Source organism: Canis lupus, chromosome 32 (genome assembly GCF_003254725.2).
Source record: "Canis lupus dingo isolate Sandy chromosome 32, ASM325472v2, whole genome shotgun sequence".
Classification (NCBI taxonomy): Eukaryota; Metazoa; Chordata; class Mammalia; order Carnivora; family Canidae; genus Canis; species Canis lupus.
Window position 1 is genome coordinate 6,979,140 of NC_064274.1, and position 20,743 is coordinate 6,999,882.

The window sequence follows — 20,743 nt, forward strand, 5'->3', positions numbered from 1 at the left end:
TGAATTGTTTAGGAATTTACGTCGAAGGCTTAGATCCACTACACGTTAAAATTTGTGACATGTGCTTGTCATGCAAGCAGTTATTCAATAGTGTTAATCGTAGGTAGGTAGGAAGATACTGTCCGTTTTCTTTTTGTAGATTATACAGTACTGTTCTTTTGTATTGAACTTGCATTTTGTTTAAAGTATGCGTTTCAAGTTGATGGTAATATTTACATCCTGACCGCTGAGATCATGTTGATCTGTATAAATGGGACACACCTGCTCTAACCTGGCCATTGAAACCTTTACTGGGTTTTATGTGAGGTCTGCTATCTTTTCTCTGATGGCAAATGTAATCTAGTTTTATCAGTGGGAAATCTAGTTGTGTATCTTGAATTTAGCTACTATGTACTGCAGTTTCCTTCTCATGAAAATGGGGATCATAGGACTTATTCTTGTCTGAGGACAGGACACTTAGAAGTGTAGCAAAATGAGTATGTGTGTGTGTATATACACTTATATCATACATATCACTTAGAGCAGTACCTGACGCTTAGTGCCACAAAATTGTCTTTGTTACTATTATTGTAGAGCAGTTAGTAAATACATACATTGACTTATTCTTTGGATGGTAAATAAGGTGAATGTGTCTTCATGGTTTAATCCTTTCTGCACGTAATTTTTACAGATTTGGATGAAAGTAAAATGAGCATTTATTTTTCCCCATGCTCCACTAATATTCCTTCCCCCCCTTTGCTTTTTGTTTTGTTTTGTTGAAGAAAATGAAGTACATTATTTATTGGAAGAGATACAGTTTTTCAAGTATTCTTGAATTCTGAAACTTAAGCTAAGAATTTGCTTCCTCAGCTCTGAATAAGCAATCTTATAGGGTACTTTAGTTATGTATTACTATGTAAGAAAACAAAAACTTAGTAGAGTAAAATAATTATTTTTCAGGATTCTTTGGGTTGACTGGACTGTTGTGCTGTTCTAGTCTGAGCTTACTCATGCAGGTGCAGACTCCGCTGGGAGCTCCGTTGGGGCTGGTGGGGCTAAAATGGACTCAATATATACATCAGGCTCTTGGCTGAGTCTGTCTCTCCACATGGTCTCTCATTCAGTAGCTCCTTACAGAGCCATAGAAGTGTTCCAAAAGCGTGAGAGTAGAAGTTGCTACACTTCTAAGGCTAGCCATGGAAATCTTATGAGATCAGTTTTCTAAAACAGGTCAAAGTAAGTCACAAGACCAGCCCAGATTCAAGGGAGGAAAAAATGGTGTGTGCCTTTTTATGAGAGGAGTGGCCAAGTTACGTTACAAAGGGGTATGGACAGATGGGGGGCATGATTCATTGGAGGCCATTACTGTAATGGTCTATTACATGAGATGATTGTGCCTGATAACTGATACCTTCTTGGCCTTCCCTACAGGTACATATCTGGTCCTATCTGGATAAGAATATGTCAAATATTTATTTTCATAAAAAAACAGTTCTGCCAGCTACCTCTCTATGAGGAAAACACTCTTGAAATGTATCAGTAGTTTTAGGATTTGAGTAACAAAGAAATCATGTTAAGGAATAGGATGGCAGAGTAAATTCGTCTCTAAAATATTGATACTGTGTGTTTCTAGCAATTAGCAGAATATTTATAACAGAGCAGTCATTTAGTAAGTGATAGTTGAATTAATGAATAGCTAGAAAGGTACAGAGCTTATATTTGAACCCATGTTTATCTACTCTAAAAAGCTTATTTTTAACCTACCAGCCCTGTATGCTTTTCTCACCCAAACTTCAATTAGAAATGCTTTCTCATAACTGTGAGTTAGCACAACAATCTAATGTTGACATAAGACTTCGGCCATGTGAGATGCATTTTTGCAAATTTTATAAACTACTTTTGTACATGTTATGCATCATGTTCATTATCTCATACAGAGCTTTAGAAGAGAGGAGAACTTTGAAGAGGGACCATTTGAATAGGTAGTTATGATAATCTGTCTTAATTACTTGGCTAAAAGGTACTCAGTTCTTTGAAATTCAGTTGAGATGTTATTTCTCCCAAAAAGCCTTTTCTGAACAGCCACCAACACATAGTCATAACTACCCACACACAAAGGACCTGGTTTGTTGCTTTTGTTCCCAGTGGCAGACTATATTTACCTCTACCATAGCACTTAATTGTTTTAATAGTCTGTTTACTTGTCTGCTTTTCCAATTAGAATGTGATCTCTTTGAGGGTGGGTATGATGCTATGGATTATAGGTCTTTGTAGAGTTAATTCTATGGAAATAGGACCTTTTTTCCCCTCGTCCCAGTTCTGTCCCAGTTCTCGATACACAAGGTACCCAGAAAAGAACATCAGGTCTTTGGAGTCTAAACATTTCATTTTACAAGAAGCTGTTAGCATGGAGAAAAGACAATAATGGGAGACCTTTCAGCTCTCTTTGACTATTAGAAAGGCTGTTTTGCAGAAAAGAAAATGGACTCCTCTGCCTTACAGAGGTGGACTTTGGATTAGAACTTTTTAATAATAGAGTAGAATAGAGTTGTCAAAAAATGAAGGACACACACAAACCAGAGGTTAAGACTATATAATCTCAAGGGCCCCTTGTAACTCAGATTCTCTGGTTCTCTGTTATTCCCCTACACAACAGTTTTAGTGGTTCCCATCTCAAGAGTGAAGTTCCCTGACATCTGGTGTTTACTGTGCCAGGCACATCTTTATTTATATGTTTTAATCCTTAATGAGTAATACTTACATTATGTATGAGAAAACTGAAGTACAGAGGTGAAATATCTTGCTGGAGGTCACATAGCTAGTGGCAAGGCCATAATACAACCTATCTGCTTGGCTCATACCCCTTAACTAAACACATCTATCTATGTTTTGGCCTTATATTATCTTCCCCAAACTAGACTACATTTCAGATAGCGATTTTTTTTTTTAAGCCTAGAATAACTCTCTTCCTCCACTCTTTCCCACTTCACATTACATTGAAATATTTAGAATGCTGGGCAACCCCGGTGGCCCAGCAGTTTAGCGCTGTCTTTGGCTCGGGGTGTGATCCTGGAGACCCGAGATTGAGTCCCATGTCTGGTTTCCTGCATGGAGCCTGCTTCTCCCTCTACCTGTGTCTCTGCCTCCTCTCTCTCTTACTCTCTCTCTCTCTCTCTCTCTCTCTGTGTCTGTCATGAATAAATAAATAAAATCTTAAAAAAAATATTTAGAATGCTTAAAGATCAACCTTATTTAGAAAATTATTTCTTTTCCTTTTGACGTTTTAAATTTAATCTTAATTAAAATTTGCTGAGAAATCAGTTGTTAATCTTACTGAGATTCTCTTGCATATTATCATTTTTCTTTTTTTAAAAAACTTTTATTTAAATTCAATTTAGTTAACATGTAATATATTATTAGTTTCAAGGATAGAATTCAGTGATTCATCAGTTGCATATAACACTCAGTGCTCATTCCATCAAGTGCCCTCCTTAATGCTCTTTACCCAATTACCATGTCCCTCTACCTACCTCCCCTCTAGCAACCCTCAGTTTCTGCTCTATAGGTAAGGGTCTCTTATGGTTTGCCTGCCTCTCTGTTTTTACCTTATTTTTCCTTCCCTTTCTCTATGTTCATCTTTTATTTCTTAAATTCCACATATGAGTGAAATTATACAGTATTTGTCTTTTTCTGACATTTCACTTAGCATAATACCCTCTAGTTCATCCATGTAGTTGCAAATGGTAAAATTTCATTCTTTTTGATGACTGGATAATATTTGTTTGTGTGTGTGTGTGTGTGTGTGTGTGTGTATTCTTTAACCATTCATCTGTCAATGGACATCTGGGTTTTTTTTTTATATTTTGGCTATTGTGGACATTGCTGCTGTAAACATTGGGGTACATGTATCTCTTTGAATCACTATTTTTGTGTCCTTTGGGTAAATACCTTGTAGTACAGTTGCTGGGTTGTAGGGTAGTTCTAGTTTTAACTTTTTGAAGAACCTTCATACTATTTTCCAGAGTGGCTGCACCAGTTTGCATTCCCACCAATTCCCCTTTCTTGGCATCCTCACCAGCATGTATTGTTTCCTGTGTTGTTAATTTTAACCATTCTGATCTGTGTGAAGTGGTATCTCATTGCAGTTTTGGTTTGTAAGGAAATTATTTCTCTGTCCTAAATATTATTGTGTTTAATTTTCTGAAACTTCTTTATGATGTGTCTATGTGTATTTGTTTTTATATTTCTCTGTCAGTTGACTTTTACTATGAAATAAACCACTCTAAAACTTAGTGGATTAAAACAACAATCATTTGCTTTGCTTATAATTATGTTGGTTCGCTGGGCCCAGTTGGATGGTTCTCACCATGTAGAGTGGAGAACTACATGGATTCCACATGGTCTCCTACATGTGTCTGTAGTCAGATGCAGGTCAAATAGGCGCCACTGCTTTGGCATCTTGGTGGGGGCAGTGGAGGTGACTGGGCTACATATTTCATTGTCCACTAGTTTAGCCTGATCCTTATTCATGTGGCCACAGCAGGGTTCCAAGAGAAAAAGACATATACAAGACCTCATATGGCACCTGGGTAGCTCAGTCAATTAAGTGTCTGCCTTAGGCTCAGGTCATGATCTCAGGGTCCTAGAATTGAGCTCCACATCAGGTTCCCTGCTCACTGGGAAGTCTGCTTCTCCCTCTCTCTCTCATGCATGTACTTGCTCTCTGTCTCTCAAATAAATAAATAAAATCTTAAAAAAAAAAAAGACCTCGAGGTCTGTCTAGGTTCAGAACAGGCACTTCACTTCTATCAAATTCTATTAATCAAAACAAGCCCTGATCAAACGGTGGGAAAAGAAACTCTACATCTTGTTGTAAAGAGCTACAGAGTCACATTGCAAGGGGCATAGATGCAGAAGGTGAAAGAGTTGTATTTTTTTTATTTTGTTTTGGTTTTATTTGTAAATACTGCATTATCCTAGTTGTGCTTCACTGCATTTGTTTAATTGGATGTTTTCGATTTTTTCATGGTCCTGAGATGTTTCAGCCATATATTTTCAGATGTAGCCTGTGTTCCATTCTGTTTTCTTCTCTAGGATTCCAGTGAAACCTCTGTTAGGCCCTCTTACTGTGATCTCTGTGTCTCTTACCCTGTCTTCTGTACTTAGCACTTCAGTGCTTTATTCTGGACAGGTTTTTCTGTCCTGCCTCCTTAGTTTATCAGTTTTTCAAATGCATTTAACTTACTGTTAAGAAGTTCATTGAGTAAACTTGGCTATAGTATTTTTTAGTGGTTCTTTTTTCTGTTTTTTCTCGTTTTAATATATATTTTTAAATTTTTATTTCAAGTAGGCTCCATGCCAACCGTGGGGCTTGAACTTATGACCCTGAGATCAAAAGTTGCATGCTCTACCAACTGAGCCAGCCAGGTGCCCCAGTGGTTCTTTATTCAAATGATACTTTTTATGGTTCTCAGTTTCTTGCTAAAGCTTTATTTTTATTTATTGATTGATTTATTTTTAAAGATTTTATTTATTTATTCATGGAAGACACAGAGAAAGAGGCAGAAACATAAGCAGAGGGAGAAACAGGCTCCCCACGGGGAGCCCAGTGTGGGACTCGATCCCAGGAGGAAGACCAGGAGGAAGACGCTCAACCACTGAGCCACCCAGGTGTCCCTCTTGCAGAAACTTTAAAGCCTGGATTTATCTCTGTTAACCTGATAAGTATAATTGTACTTATTATACAATTGTACAGTCTTCTTGATAGTCTCCTGTACCTGGAGTCCTTGCTTGTTTCTATTACCTGTTGCTTTTGTTGATCCTAGCTCATATTATCATGTGGGTTGTAATCTTTGTCGGGCAAGTTATTTAAAAACATACTTTTAGGGACATTTGGAGGCCTAGGATATAACCTTCCCTGGAGGATTTTCATTTCCTTCTGCCAGACACCTGAGGGTGCTAGCTCTCTAGGATCAAGGCTTCAGAATTTTTTGGTTTACCTAGATGATCCTTAAAATAGAAATTGTAATCTAATTTCCAAAGTGGTACTGATTGCTCTCTTGGCAAAGCATGGATCTCAGATTCCTTTTCTTCTAGCTCTGTAGTTGGCTAGAAATTGCAACTTGCCTCAGTGTTTCCAGCAGATTGGTAGAATGCCCTGAAGCAGAGCCCACCCCAAGTGCCACTCTGTCTCTCAGTTGTCTTTCCACAGTCAGCAGATGCTTTTAGGTGGAAGCTCTTTGTACTCTTATTCTTTCCTATTTTCTCTTTGTTGTTAGGATTTTATGCTATTAATTTTTTTTTTTTTGCATTTCTTTCAGCTTTTTATGTTTTTGTTTTGAAGTAGAGTTGGTCTGATCATCTAATTCATTATTACTGTAGGTGAAAGATCTATTAATACATACCTATTTTACTCATTCTGATTCTGAATAGTGACTGTGATCCATTTTCATGTGGGTATGTTTTATTTGCCTTTAGATTTAAATGCCAGGAAATCAGGATCAACATAGTGAACTAGCTCATAGATAAATGGATGTTCAATAAATATTTGTTGATGATGATAAATAGATAGGGCAGATGCAAGCACCATAATTAAATTTACTTTCCTCTGTAGTTTTTTGTTTGTTTGTTTGTTTGTTTGTTTGTTTTTTAAGTAGGCTCCATGCCCAATGTAGAGCCCAACTTGGGCCTTGGACTCACAACCATGAGATCAAGATCTGAGCTAAAACCAAGAGTCGGATGCTTAATTGACTGAGCCACCCAGGGGCCCACCTCCCTAATATTTTTTAAGGAAAAAGTATTTGGTGCTTGTCACTTACTTTCCATTTTTTCTATTGAGTGCTCAGTAAAAAGATGTTTTATCCCTGGAGCCTTCTCTGGCTAATCTAACCCCTTTGGGTTTTACTCTGTTATGAATCAAAGTGTTATCTCTTTTTTTTTTTTTAAGATTTTATTTATTTATTCATAAGACACACACAGAGAAAGAGAGAGAGAGAGAGAGAGAGGCAGAGACACAAGCCAGACAGAGAAGCAGGCTCCCTGCAAGGAGCCCGATGTAGGACTCGATCCCAGGACCCTGAGATCACACACACCCTGAGCCGAAGGCAGACATTCAACCACTCAGCCACCCAGGCGTCCCAAAGTATTACCTCTTCATTTGTCATCTCTCTCTTTTTAAATTGTTTTTACTTTTTATTAAGATAAAAGATATATGTGGATATATATAGACCGTATGTTTTAAAGTACATTGCATTTAGTACATTATTCTTAAGAGTAGAGCCCAATACATTTTCTCACATACATACATATCTAACAACTATCCAGGTCAAGCTGGGTAATATTTCCAGCATGCCCAGAGGTTCCCTCATGCCCTTCCCAGTAACTGCCTCCAATACAACCACTGTTCTACTTCTGTCCCCATGAATTGGGTTTGCTTGTTTTTGAAATGCACATAAATGGAACCATTCAGTGTATACCCTTTTGTGTCTGTCCTTTTTCACTCAACATAACATCTGTGAGATGCATTCATGCATGAACCATTCCTTATTGATTTGTAGAATTCCATTTAACTAGTGAGCCTTGCTTTCTTATTGATGAGCATTAAAACTTTTTCTAGTTTAGAGCTATTATGGATAAAGCTACTATAAAAATTTTTGTTTATCTTTTTGTGGACATAGACATTCAGTTCTCTTGGATATATATATCCAAGAGATATATATCCAAGAGTGGAATATTTGGGTTAGAGAGTACACATGTTTAGTTTTAGTAAATACTGCCAGTGGTTTTCCAGAGTGTAGATCACTTTACACTCCCATCAGGTATAGATGAGGTTAGTTCCCCTACATCCTCATCAGGACTCAGGTTTGTTAGTGTTTTTTATATCATTCATTCTAGTGGAAGTATTTGTGCTTATAATTTGCATTAGCCTAATGAGTATTGAGGCTGGGTACCTTTTAATATGCTTATTGGGCATTTGGATATTATCTGTAGTCAAGTGCCTATTTAAGCATTTTGTCTGATTTTTAATTGGGTTGTTCATCTTTTGTTGATTTATAGGAGTTTTAAATATATTCTAGATAAGAGTTTTTTTTTTTTCCAAATACTTGGACTGCAAGTATCTTTTCTATCTGTGGCTTGCATGTTTCACTTTTTTTAAAAAGCTTTTTATCGAATAGGTTACAGAAGAGGCTTAATCAAAAAGACCAAAGCTGTGGCATCATCAGAGTCTTCTGATTCTTCTTTTTGTGCTTCTGCTTTCTTCTCCTCAGCTGGGACAGCAGTGGTGGAGGGAGCAGGACCTCTTGCTGATACAGCACCAGCTGCTGGGGTGGGTCCACCAACTCCTTCATTGCAGATGAGGCTCCTAATGTTGACATTGGCCAGGGCCTTTGCAAACAAGCCTGACCAGAGAGGTTCAACATTTATACCTGCTGGTTTACATTTATTTATTTATGTATGTATGTATGTATGTATGTATGTTCGATTTGCCAGCATATAGTATAACACCCAGTGCTCATCCCATCAAGTGCCCCCCTCAGTGCCTGTCACCCAGTCACCCCATCCCTCCGCCCACCTCCGCTTCTACTACCCCTTGTTCATTTCCCAGAGTTAGGAGTCTCTCATGTTCTGTCACCCTCTCTCATATTTCCCGCTCATTTTCTCTCCTTTCCCCTTTAATCCCTTTCACTATTTTTTATATTCCCCCCAATGAGTGAAACCATATAATGTTTGTCCTTCTCTGGTTGACTTACTTCACTCAGCATAATACCCTCCATTTCCAACCACAGTGAAGCAAATGGGGTATTTGTCGTTTCTGATGGCTGAGTAATAATATTCCATTGTATATATAGACCACATCTTCTTTATCCATTCATCTTCCAATGGACACCGAGGCTCCTTCCACAGTTTGGCTATTGTGGACATTCCTGCTATGAACATTGGGGTACAGGTGTCTCGGTTTTTCACTACATCTGTATCTTTGGGGTAAATCCCCGGCAGTGCAATTGCTGGGTCATAGGGTGGTTCTCTTTTAACTCTTTATGGAACCTCCACACAGTTTTCCAGAGTGGCTGCACCAGTTCACATTCCCACCAACAGTGCAAGAGGTTCCCCTTTCTCCACACCCTCTCCAACATTTGTTGTTTGCTGTCTTGTTAATTTTCCCCATTCTCACTGGTGTGAGGTGGTATCTCATTGTGGTTTTGATTTGTATTTCCCTGATGGCAAGTGATGTGGAGCCATGTCTATGTCTTCTTTGGTGAAATTTCTGTTCATGTCTTTTGCCCATTTCATGATTGGTTTGTTTGTTTCTTTGCTGTTGAGTATAATAAGTTCTTTATAGATGTTGGATACTAGCCCTTTATCTGATATGTCATTTGCAAATATCTTCTCCCATTTTGTAGGTTGTCTTAGCTTTGCTGACTGTTTGTTTTGCCGTGCAGAAGCTTTTTATCTTGATTAAGTCCCAATAGTTCATTTTTGCTTTTGTTTCCCTTGCCTTCGTGGATATATCTTTCAAGAAGTTGCTGTGGCCAAGTTCCAAAAGGGTGTTGCCTGTGTTCTCCTCTAGGATTTTGATGGATTCTTGTTCTTACATTTAGATCTTTCAACCATTTTGAGTTTATCTTTGTGTATGGTATAAAAGAATGGTCTAGATTCATTCTTCTGCACGTGGCTGTCTCAATTTTCCCAGCACCATTTAATTGAAGAGACTGTCCTTTTTTCTAGTGGATAGTCTTTCCTGCTTTGTCGAATATTAGTTGACCATAGAGTTGAGGGTCCACTTCTGGGTTCTCTATTCTGTTCCATTGATCTATGTGTCTGTTTTTGTGCCAGTACCACACTGTCTTGATGATCACAGCTTTGTAGTACAACCTGAAATCTGGCATTGTGATGCCCCCGGTTCTGGTTTTCTTTTTCAGTATTCCCCTGGCTATTCGGGGTCTTTTATGATTCCACACAAATCTTAAGATGATTTGTTCCAATTCTCTGAAGAAAGTCCAAGGTATTTTGATAGGGGTTGCATGAAACGTGTAAATTGCCCTGGGTAGCATTGACATTTTCACAATATTAATTCTGCCAATCCATGAGCATGGAATATTTTTCCATCTCTTTGTGTCTTCCTCAATTTCTTTCAGAAGTTTTCTATAGTTTTTAGGGTATAGATCCTTTACCTCTTTGGTTAGGTTTATTCCGAGGTATCTTATGCTTTTGGGTGCAATTGTAAATGGGATTGACTCCTTAATTTCTCTTTCTTCAGTCTCATTGTTACTGTATAGAAATGCCACTGATTTCTGGGCATTGGGTTTGTATCCTGCCACATTGCTGAATTGCTGTATGAGTTCTAGCAATCTTGGGGTGGAGTCTTTTGGGTTTTCTACCTACAGTATCATGTCATCTGCGAAGAGGGAAAGTTTGATTTCTTCTTTGCCAATTTGAATACCTTTTATTTCTTTTTGTTGTCTAATTGTTGAGGCTAGGACTTCTAGTACTATGTTGAATAGCAGTGGTGAGAGTGGACATCCCTGTCGTGTTCCTGATCTTAGGGGAAAGGCTCTCAGTGTCTCCCCATTGAGAATGATATTTGCTGTGGGCTTTTTGTAGATGGCTTTTAAGATGCTGAGGAATGTTCCCTCTATCCCTACACTCTGAAGAGTTTTGATCAGGAATGGATGCTGTATTTTGTCAAATGCTTTCTCTGCATCTATTGAGAGGATCATATGGTTCTTGTTTTTTCTCTTCTTGATATGATCTATCCCATTGATTGCTTTACGAGTGTTGAACCAGCCTTGCATCCCAGGGATAAATCCCACTTGGTCATGGTGAATAATCTTCTTAATGTATTCTGGGATCCTATTGTCTGGTATCTTGTTGAGAATTTTTGCATCTGTGCTCATCAGGGATATTGGTCTGTAATTCTCCTTTTTGGTGGGGTCTTTGTCTGGTTTTGGAATTAAGGTGATGATGGCCTCATAAAACAAGTTTGGAGATATTCCGTTCCTTTCTATTTTGTGGAACAGCTTTAGTAAAATAGGTATTGTTTCTTCTTTAAACGTTTGATCGAATTCCCCTGGGAAGCCATCTGGCCCTGGACTTTTGTGTCTTGGGAGGTTTTTGATGACTGCTTCAATTTCCTCCCTGGTTATCAGCCTGTTCAGGTTTTCTATTTCTTCCTGTTCCGGTTTTGGTAATTTGTGGTTTTCCAGAAATGCGTCCATTTCTTCTAGATTGCCTAATTTATTGGCGTATAGCTGCTCATAATATATTTTTAAGATTTTATTTATTTATTCATGAGAGAGAGAGGCAGAGACACAGGCAGAGAGAGAAGCAGGCTCCATGCAGGGAGGCCAACGTGGGACTTGATCCCAGGTCTCCAGGATCAGGCCCTGGGCTGATCAGCTAAACTGCTGAGCCACCTGGGCCACCCTCATAATATGTTTTTAAAATCGTTTCTATCTCCTTGGTATTGGTTGTGATCTCTCCTTTTTTATTCGTGATTTTATTAATTTGAGTCTTTTTTCTTTTTAATAAGGCTGGCTAATCTATCTATCTTATTAATTCTTTCAAAGAACCTATTCCTGGTTTTGTTTATCTGTTCTACAGTTCTTCTGGTATCTATTTCATGGAGTTCTGCTCGAATCTTTATTAACTCTCTTCTGCTTGGTGTATGTTTTATTTTTGTATTTGAGTTTTTTCCGATTTTTTGAGGGATGCTTGTATTGTGATGTATTTCCCTCTTAGGACTGCTTTTGCTGTATCCCAAAGATTTTGAACAGTTGTATCTTCATTTTCATTAGTTTCCATGAATCTTCTTAATTCTTCTCTAATTTCCTGGTTGACCCATTCATCCTTTAGCAGGATGCTCTTTAACCTCCACGTGTTTGAGTTTCTTCCAAATTTCTTCTTGTGATTGAGTTCAAGTTTCAAAGCATTATGGTCTGAAAATATGCAGGGGACAATGCCAATCTTTTGGTATCGGTTGAAACCTGATTTGTGACCCAGTATGTGGTCTATTCTGGAGAAAGTTCCATATGCACTCGAGAAGAATGTGTATTCAGTTGCATTTGGATGCAAAGTTCTGTATATATCTGTGAAATCCATCTGGTCCAGTGTATCATTTAATGCTCTTGTTTCTTTGGAGATGTTGTGCTTAGAAGATCTTTCATTTGCAGAAAGTAGTTGTGTTGAAGTCTCCTACTACTAGTGTATTATATCTAAGTATGTCTTTACTTTGGTTATTAATTGATTTATATACTTGGTAGCTCCCACATTAGGGGCATAAATATTCATGATTGCTAGGTCCTCTTGTTGGATAGACCCTTTAAGTATGATATAGTGTCCCTCTTCATCTCTTACTACAGTCTTTGGGATAAACTTTATCTGATATGAGGACTGCTACCCCTGCTTTCTTTTGAGGACCATTTGAATGGTAAACAGTTCTCCAACTTTTTATTTTCGGGCTGGAGGTGTCCTTAGGTCTAAAATGAGTCTCTTGGAGACAGCAAATAGATGGGTCTTGCTTTTTTATCCAGTTTGAAACCTTGTGTCTTTTGATGGGATGATTTAGCCCATTCATGTTCAGAGTTACTATTGAAAGATACGAATTTAGTGTCATCATAATACCTATTCAGTCCCTGTTTTGTGGATTATTTCTTTGGCTTCCTCTTTCTTTTACAGGGTCCCCCTTAATATTTCTTGCAGAGCTGGTTTGTGGTCACATATTCTTTCAGTTTATGCCTATCTTGGAAGCTCTTTATCTCTCCTCCTATTCTGAATGAGAGCCTTGCTGGATAAAGTATTCTTGGCTGCATGTTTTTCTCATGTAGTACCCTGAATATATCCTGCCAGCCCTTTCTGGCCTGCCAGGTCTCTGTGGAGAGGTCTGCTGTTAATCTAATATTTCTCCCCATGTAAGTTAGGGATCTCTTGTCTCTTGCTGCTTTAAGGATTTTCTCTTAATCTTTGGAATTTGCAAGTTTCACTATTAGATGTTGAGGTGTTGAATGGTTTTTATTGATTTTGGGGGTGGGGGGATCTGTCTCCTGGATCTGAATGCCTGTTTCCCTCTCCAATTGATTACTATTGCTTTGTAATAATTTGAAATCAAGGAGTGTGATGCCTCCAACTTTGTTTTTTCTCAAGGTCTTTTATGGTTCCATACAAATTTTAGTATTCTTGATTTCTGTGAAAAATGTCATTGGAATTTTGATAGAGATTTCAGAGTCTGTAGATTGCTCTGGGTAGTATGGGTATTTTAACAATATTAATACTTTCAGTCCATGACTGTGGAATATCTTTCCTTTTATTAATGTCTTCAATCTTTTATCAGTGTCTTATAGTTTTCAGTGTACAGATCCTTCACCTTAGTTAAATTTATTTCCTAGTTATTTTATTCTTTTTGATGTAATTGTAAATAGAATGTTTTCCTGATAATTTATTCGTATATAGAAACACAACAGATTTTTTTAAAAATTTAAGTTCAGTTGAATTAACACGTAGTGTATTATTAGTTTCAGAGGTAGAATTTAGAGATTAATCAGTTACACATAACACTCAGTCTCATTCCATCAAGTACCCTCCTTAATGCCCTTCACACACCCCATCCTCCTATTCACTTCCCCTCCAGCAACCCTGTTTGTTTCCTATAATTAAAAGTCTCTTGGGGATCCCTGGGTGGCTTAACGGTTTAGCGCCTGCCTTTGGCCCGGGGCGTAATCCTGGAGTCCCGGGATTGAGTCCCACATCGGGCTCCCTGCATGGAGCCTGCTTCTCCCTCTGCCTGTGTCTCTGCCCTTCTCTCTCTCTCTCTCTCTCTCTCTCTCTCTCTGTGTCTCTTGTGAATAAGTAAATAAAATCTTTAAAAAAAAAGTCTCTCGTGGTTTATTTCCCTCTCTGTTTCCATCTTATTTTGTTTTTCCTTCTTTTCCTCCATGTTCATCAATTTTGTTTATTTATTCTATGTATGAATGAAATCATATGATATTTGTCTTTCTCTGACTTATTTCACTTGGTATAATACCCTCTAGTTCATCCACATTGTTGCAAATGTCAAGATTTCATTATTTTTTATGGCTGAGTAATATTCGATTATATATATATATATCCATGTTCTTTATCCATTCATCTGTTGGTGGACACCTGAGCTCTTTCCGTATTTTGGCTGTTAGAAATACAATAGATTTTTGAACATTGATTTTGTACCCCACAACTTTACTGAATTCATTTATTAGTTCTAATAGTCATATATTTCTTACATTATTCAGTTTTATTCAGTTCAGTAACTTTTATCTTAGTGTAATTTAATATGTGATATTGTTTAATTTTTAATTATTTATTTATTTGAGAGAGAGTGCTTGAGAGAGAGTATGAATGGAGGGGAGGGGCAGAGGGAGACTGAGAAGCAGACTGAGCAGGGAGCTCCACTGGGGCTCAAACCCATAATCCTGAGATCATGACCTGAGCTGAAGGCAGATGCTTAACCCACTGAACCTTAACGGCCCTCCCCCATCCTTTTTAGAGTGCTGATTTGAATCTTATGTGATCGTGAATATTAGAATAGTTTTTAGAAGTGATTGCAAATAAAGAATATATAGGCACTGACGGCATAAAGAGTATTCTATCAGTACCTTTGGCTTGGTGGAGCTTATTTTGTACACACTAAGTAACATTCAGTCTCTAAAACTTGATTTAACTGCCTAGTCAATACTATCCTTTTTTTTTTTTAATATTTTATTTATTTATTCCTGAGAGACACACAGAGAGAGAGAGAGAGAGAGAGAGAGAGAGGCAGAGTCACAGGCAGAGGGAGAAGCAGGCTCCATGCAGGGAGCCCAACATGGGACTCGATCTCAGGTCTCCAGGATCAGGCCCTGGGCTGAAGGCGGTGCTAAACTGCCGAGCCACCTGGGCTGCCCTAGTCAATACTATCCTATTGTTGGTAAGCCTAGTTTCATTAGGTCCACAAGGGAAAAAGGTTCTGGGTTACCTCAAATAACATTCTTGTGTGTCTGTATAATACACAATTGAAGGAAATATAGCTTATTTTTTAAGGCATTTGAAAGAAACCTTAATTATTTATTTATTTATTTTTAAAGAGAGAGAAGCAAGCATAAGAGACTTTTTTTTTTTAAAAGATTCATTTATTTAAGAGAGAGAGAGAGCATGAGCAGATGCCTGTGCCCAAGTGTGAGGAGGCGCAGAGGGAGAGAAAGAATCCCAAGCAGACTCCCGCTGAGCATGGAGCTGTCCAGGGCTCAATCCTACAACCCTAAGATCATGACCTGAGCTAAAATCAAGTCAGATGTCAGATGCCCAACCGACTGAGCTACCACTAGGCACCCTGAAAGTTGACTTCTTAGTTTAAATTCAAAACTAAAACTTTTTCAAGAAAAAAATGGTACATTAGATCCAATAACTTAGAGTTACAGATTCACTTTCTTGTGGGGGGCTTGAAAACTTTTTTTTTTTTTTAAGTAGACTATGCCCACAACATGTTTGGGACTTGAGCTCATAACCTGCTAGATCGAGTCTCATGCTCTACTGAGTAAGTCAGCCAGGTGTCCCCAGGCTTGAAAACTTTTAAAAAATTGTGGTATACTGTAAAGAAAACTAGAAGTGATCCTTTAGCATTACAGATTTAGTGTTTTTTTTTTTTTTTTTTTTTTTTTTTTTTTTTTATGATAGTCACACAGAGAGAGAGAGAGAGAGGCAGAGACACAGGCAGAGGGAGAAGCAGGCTCCATGCACCGGGAGCCCGATGTGGGATTCGATCCCGGGTCTCCAGGATCGCGCCCTGGGCCAAAGGCAGGCGCTAAACCACTGCGCCACCCAGGGATCCCAGATTTAGTGTTTCTTGTGATAGACCAGGAACTTATAACAAAAAAAAATCTGTGCTGTACTATAAAGAAAATAATAAATTAGATCAATGTGAAAGAAACCAGGATAAATAGAAATGAATAAACATCAAAGTTAGCCTTAGTGTCCTCTGAACATTATTTTTATTTGGTATTGTTTTAGGTATCGTCAGATCCTGGAAAAAGCCATTCAGTTATCTGGGGCAGAACAACTAGAAGCTTTGAAAGCTTTTGTCGAAGCAAGTAAGTGGAATGAAAATTCCATGTTTGCCTTGTATTATTGAGTTAGGACTTCAAAGCTTGAGCAAGCTTGTTTTATATCAAATTACCAATATAATTTGCATTGAGATTAAATTAAATATACATTGAAATTGATTTTAGAATTTAAACTATTTACCACTTGATTTTTTTTTTTTTTAGTAAGTTGTCTTCAGACTTACATTACCAATTACCAATTAAGGTTTTGTATAGCTATTGATATAGTAACTGATGAAAGACAATATAGCATAATGGTAAAGAGAATAGTCTAGATTCAGTCTGGTCCGTTGTTTTATTAGTTGTGTATTCTTGGGTAAGTTATTCCTTTGTGCCTCCATTTCCTTGTCTATAAAATGGGGATATGATAACTACCTGGTAGAGATGTTAAATGAGTTAAATGCGGTTAAATGAGTTAATATACATAGTAAAGTGCTTTAATAGTACCTGGCATATAATAAGTGCTACATAAGTGTTAACTGTTGTTAATGTTAAGAACATTCCATTTGAATGGAAACTACAAATTCCTGTTCTTCAAGACATTCTCATCTACTTCTTGACTTTAGACATATCCAGTTATCTTGAAAATTACTCAAAATTCAGGCTGGAATTGATACTGAGTTAATATTAATGACACTTGAGAGTGCTTTACAGTCTGTAGTGTGCTTTCACACACATTATCATCATGAGAAGTGCTAGTTTGTGTAGTAATTTCTAACAATTATAAGTGCCTAATGGTACTTACAATGAAACTATTTTCTCAGCTGTATCCAGTATTATCCAAGAATGAATTGTGATTATTATATCATAAACTGATTAGAAGCTTGTTACAGGTTATTGTAAGTTACTGCCTCAAAAAATTGGGGCCTGCAATGTGTGATGAACTGATAGTGACTTCAGAAAGACTGTTAGGAATAGTATTATTGAGAATATTACATTGTAGTAGCAAAAGAATAGTGATTTTTATTATAAACTTTGATTCCGATGAACCACGAAGAAAAGCCGTCTACTGAAAATCATTTATATCAGCTGAACAGGTTTTGAATCATCATTTATTTTCCCAGTAACTGCCGATTTCAGACTTAATTTATCTGAGCAGTGGTCACAAGCATGATACCTCTTTTAAAATATAGTAATAGTGATAATAATAATCAACATTTGTTGAGTACTTTGTGCAGCGTATTGTTTAAAGTGTTCTATAGATAGTACATTTAAGCTTCACAGCAGCCTTATCCACAATTTACAGACGAGGAAACAGAAGCACAGAGAAGTTAAGTTTCTTGTTTGAGGGTATCTGATCAGATGCAGTGGAAGTAGCATGGCTTCAGAGCTTTCATCCTTAATCACAGATAATAATAAAAACTCATAAATGTTTATAAATAATGTCATTAAATATGTCTGTACATCTAGTGCTGACCTCAGTTCTCATTTGTTATATTTTTATTGGAAAAGTACAAGTGGCAGTAACTGTCACTATTTGTTTTATTTAAATTTCATAAAAATTATGTTTCTTCTTTAACTCCTTTTTGTAACTAGGTGGGATATAAGTATGTAAATAAAAATATAGGTGTTTCTGTGCCTTCCCTTTATAGAAAAATAAGGAAAAATACAATATAAAATTCTCAAATGTAAAACAAAACTTTTCCCCAGTGATTTCAGTTTTTTAGAAAAATTGTGGGATTTTTTACTGTTTTGGTGTAGTCATTATGTAATCAAATAATTCAGCATAAGGAAAACTGATTCTCTAATATAAGATGATATGGGTCTTGAAATCCCTGAATAATACATTGAAAGTTGCATTAATATATATTGTTTTAATATTAATTTTAGATAAAAATTTATTGCTTAGTGAAAAATTATAAATTACTCATGTTTACTTATGTCTTATCTCTTATTCTTTTTTGACAAGTGGTAAATGAGAATGTCAGTCTCGTGATCTCTCGACAGTTGCTGACTGATTTCTGTACGCATCTCCCTAACCTGCCTGATAGCACAGCCAAAGAAATCTATCATTTCACTTTGGAAAAGATCCAGCCTAGAGTCATTTCATTTGAGGAGCAGGTAAAAATCTAGAGCTGTGATTTTTGAACATGAGATAGCAGCAGTTTTTTGGAGAGATATTACCATATTTTTAGAGAAGATGATTATCCAGTCTTATTTTTGACAACAGTGTGCCAAACAGCATATTACTATGTAAAAATAAATATTACGGTGTTATAACTCTAGCTGATATTTCCTCAGATATTACAATTTGATTTATGAACCAAATATTACTCTTTAGATAATTTTTAAGAATCAGTAAAATTGTTAATAAGGCTATAAACATAGGAAAACTCCAGCATTATATGTGCAGTTAACATAAAAGGAAAGTTTAATATTTATACTAAATTCTTGCTATAATCCACATTGCAAGAAATGTGTTTTTTCAGTTCAGTATTTTGATATTCTGTGAATGCAAAATTCATTTAAAAAATAATTGGGGTGGTCTAGTTAAACTTGTACTATTTACATGCCAGCTAAATATGTTAATTGGAAGCATTATCACAATAGATTAACTTAGCATCCATTTATTTTAATTAGTCACTAATGTCAGTTGAAATAATTTAACATATCCACCTCTTATTCCAGGTTGCTTCCATAAGACAGCATCTTGCATCCATATATGAGAAAGAGGAAGATTGGAGAAATGCAGCCCAAGTGTTGGTGGGAATTCCTTTGGAAACAGGACAAAAGTATAGTAAATAGTAGATATTGGATGGACATGTATATAGGCTATGTATCACTGTTCACTTATATTTTTTTCTCACATTCTAGTGCAAAAAACATCATAAATAATTTAATAAGTACATATATGTTGTAGTAATTAGAAGGTGATACGTGCTATAGAAAAAAGTAAAGGAAAAGTTGGGGAACAGGTTGTATCATTAAATAGGATGATTGGAGTGGAAGGGTGGTCCAGGTACATCTTCTCAGACACTTGAAGGAAGTAAGGGAGTGGCTATGAGCTGAAGGAAGACTATCAGTAGATCCTCTTAGAGAGGATGGCTAACGTAAAAGCCCTAAGATGGAAGCATGCCTGGAGTGCTTTCAGAAGATCAAGGATACCAGTGTGGGCGGAGTGAAGTGAGCCAAGGGAAGACAGGGCTGAGATCAGAGAGTACCGGGGATCAGATTATGTAGGTTCTTGTAAGTCATTGTAAGGCCTTTGGCTTTTCTCTAAGTGAAATGAGGGGGAGCCATTAGAGGATTTTGTATGGAAGAGTCACGTTATCTGATTTATATTTTAGAAAATTATTCTGACCACTTGGTTGAGAATAACTGTAGGCAAGTAATGATAGAAGTAAGAGCATAAGTTAAAAGGCTTATGTACTACTGCAGAGAAGATGGGGATTGTGAGAAATGTTGAATTCTGGTATGTTTTTAAGATAGAGCTAAGGATTTTCTGGTAGCTTGTATATGGAGTATGAGAAAAAGAGCCCAAGATAAATCTTGGTTTTGGTCCGAATAAATAGAAAGATGGAGTTGCCATCTACTGAGTAGTAAAAGATAGGTTTTGAGGGAAGATGAAGAATTCCATTTTGGAAATGTGATAACCAAGTAGAAGTATCTAGTAGGGAGTTGAATATATTAGTCTGTAGTTTAAGAGAGAAATACAGGCTACATTCGGGAGTCACTGATATATAGATGGAATTTAAAACCATTGTATTGATGAGATTCCCAAGGGAGGAAATACAGATAGAGAAGAGGACTGAATACTGATTCCCAGAACACTGACATTAAGAGATCGGGGCAGGAGAAAGTGAGAAGGATTTAGATAAGAAGAAAAACAGAAGAATGTGAAGTATGGTGGCCTAGAAGTCAAGAGGAAAATGTATCAAGAAGGAGCAAGTGATTAGCTATGGTGCTGATAGGTCAAGTAAGATGAGAGTGATGGTTAACCATTGGAGTTAGTAATGTGGAGGTCATAAAGACACTTGACAAAAAAAAAAAGACACTTGATAAAAGCTGTTTTGATGAAATGATAAGAGTGAAAAAATGTGATTGGAATGGTTTAAGAGAGAATAGGGAGAGAACTGAAAATGGTATGTATGGGCAACTCTGCAGAAGTTTCACAGAAGGGAGCAGAGAAATAGGGAAGAAGCGGCAGATTTTTTCTTTTATGATTTTTTTTTATTTTTTAGAAAACAAAAATTTATATGGAGGGGTAGAGAAAAGGATTCTGGCAGGAGTAGATAGGAGGGGAAGGAAACTAGTGAATAGGCTTTGCATGGATCATCTGTGGCTGAGTTTCTCAACCTCAGCACTGTTGGTATTTTAGATAGAATAATTCTTTGTTGTGGGAGTTGTCCTGTGTATTACAAGATGCTTAGCAGTATCCTAGACCTCTGTTCACTAGTTGCCAGTAGCATCATCACCCCTATTTGTGGAGATCAAAATGTCTGTAGACATTGCCAGATGTTCCCTGCTTGGCAGAATAGCCCCAGAGAGCTACACTAACAGCCAGGAATACCAAGTATGTGAGTGCTGATATTAGTGATAAGGTGGTGGAATTTCTGCAAGTACTGATTGCTTCAGTATTCTTGGAAGTGTGAATGGGGTGGGAGTGTTGAAGTTGGGAAGACAAGAATAGGAAAAAATTCTTTTTTTTTTTTTTTTTT

The 20,743-nt window shown here is 37.1% G+C and overlaps 1 protein-coding gene across 2 annotated transcripts in view; it reads left to right on the top strand.

Moving 5' to 3' along the window:
* COPS4 (COP9 signalosome subunit 4) overlaps positions 1-20,743 on the top strand; it is a 40,524-nt gene that overhangs the window by 1,056 nt on the left and 18,725 nt on the right. For both annotated transcript variants that reach the window (XM_025426066.3, XM_025426076.3), the window contains exons 2-4: positions 15,994-16,073; positions 17,995-18,146; positions 18,714-18,817. In XM_025426066.3, the coding sequence (XP_025281851.1) occupies positions 15,994-16,073; positions 17,995-18,146; positions 18,714-18,817 (336 nt within the window). The remainder of the gene's footprint in view (positions 1-15,993; positions 16,074-17,994; positions 18,147-18,713; positions 18,818-20,743) is intronic.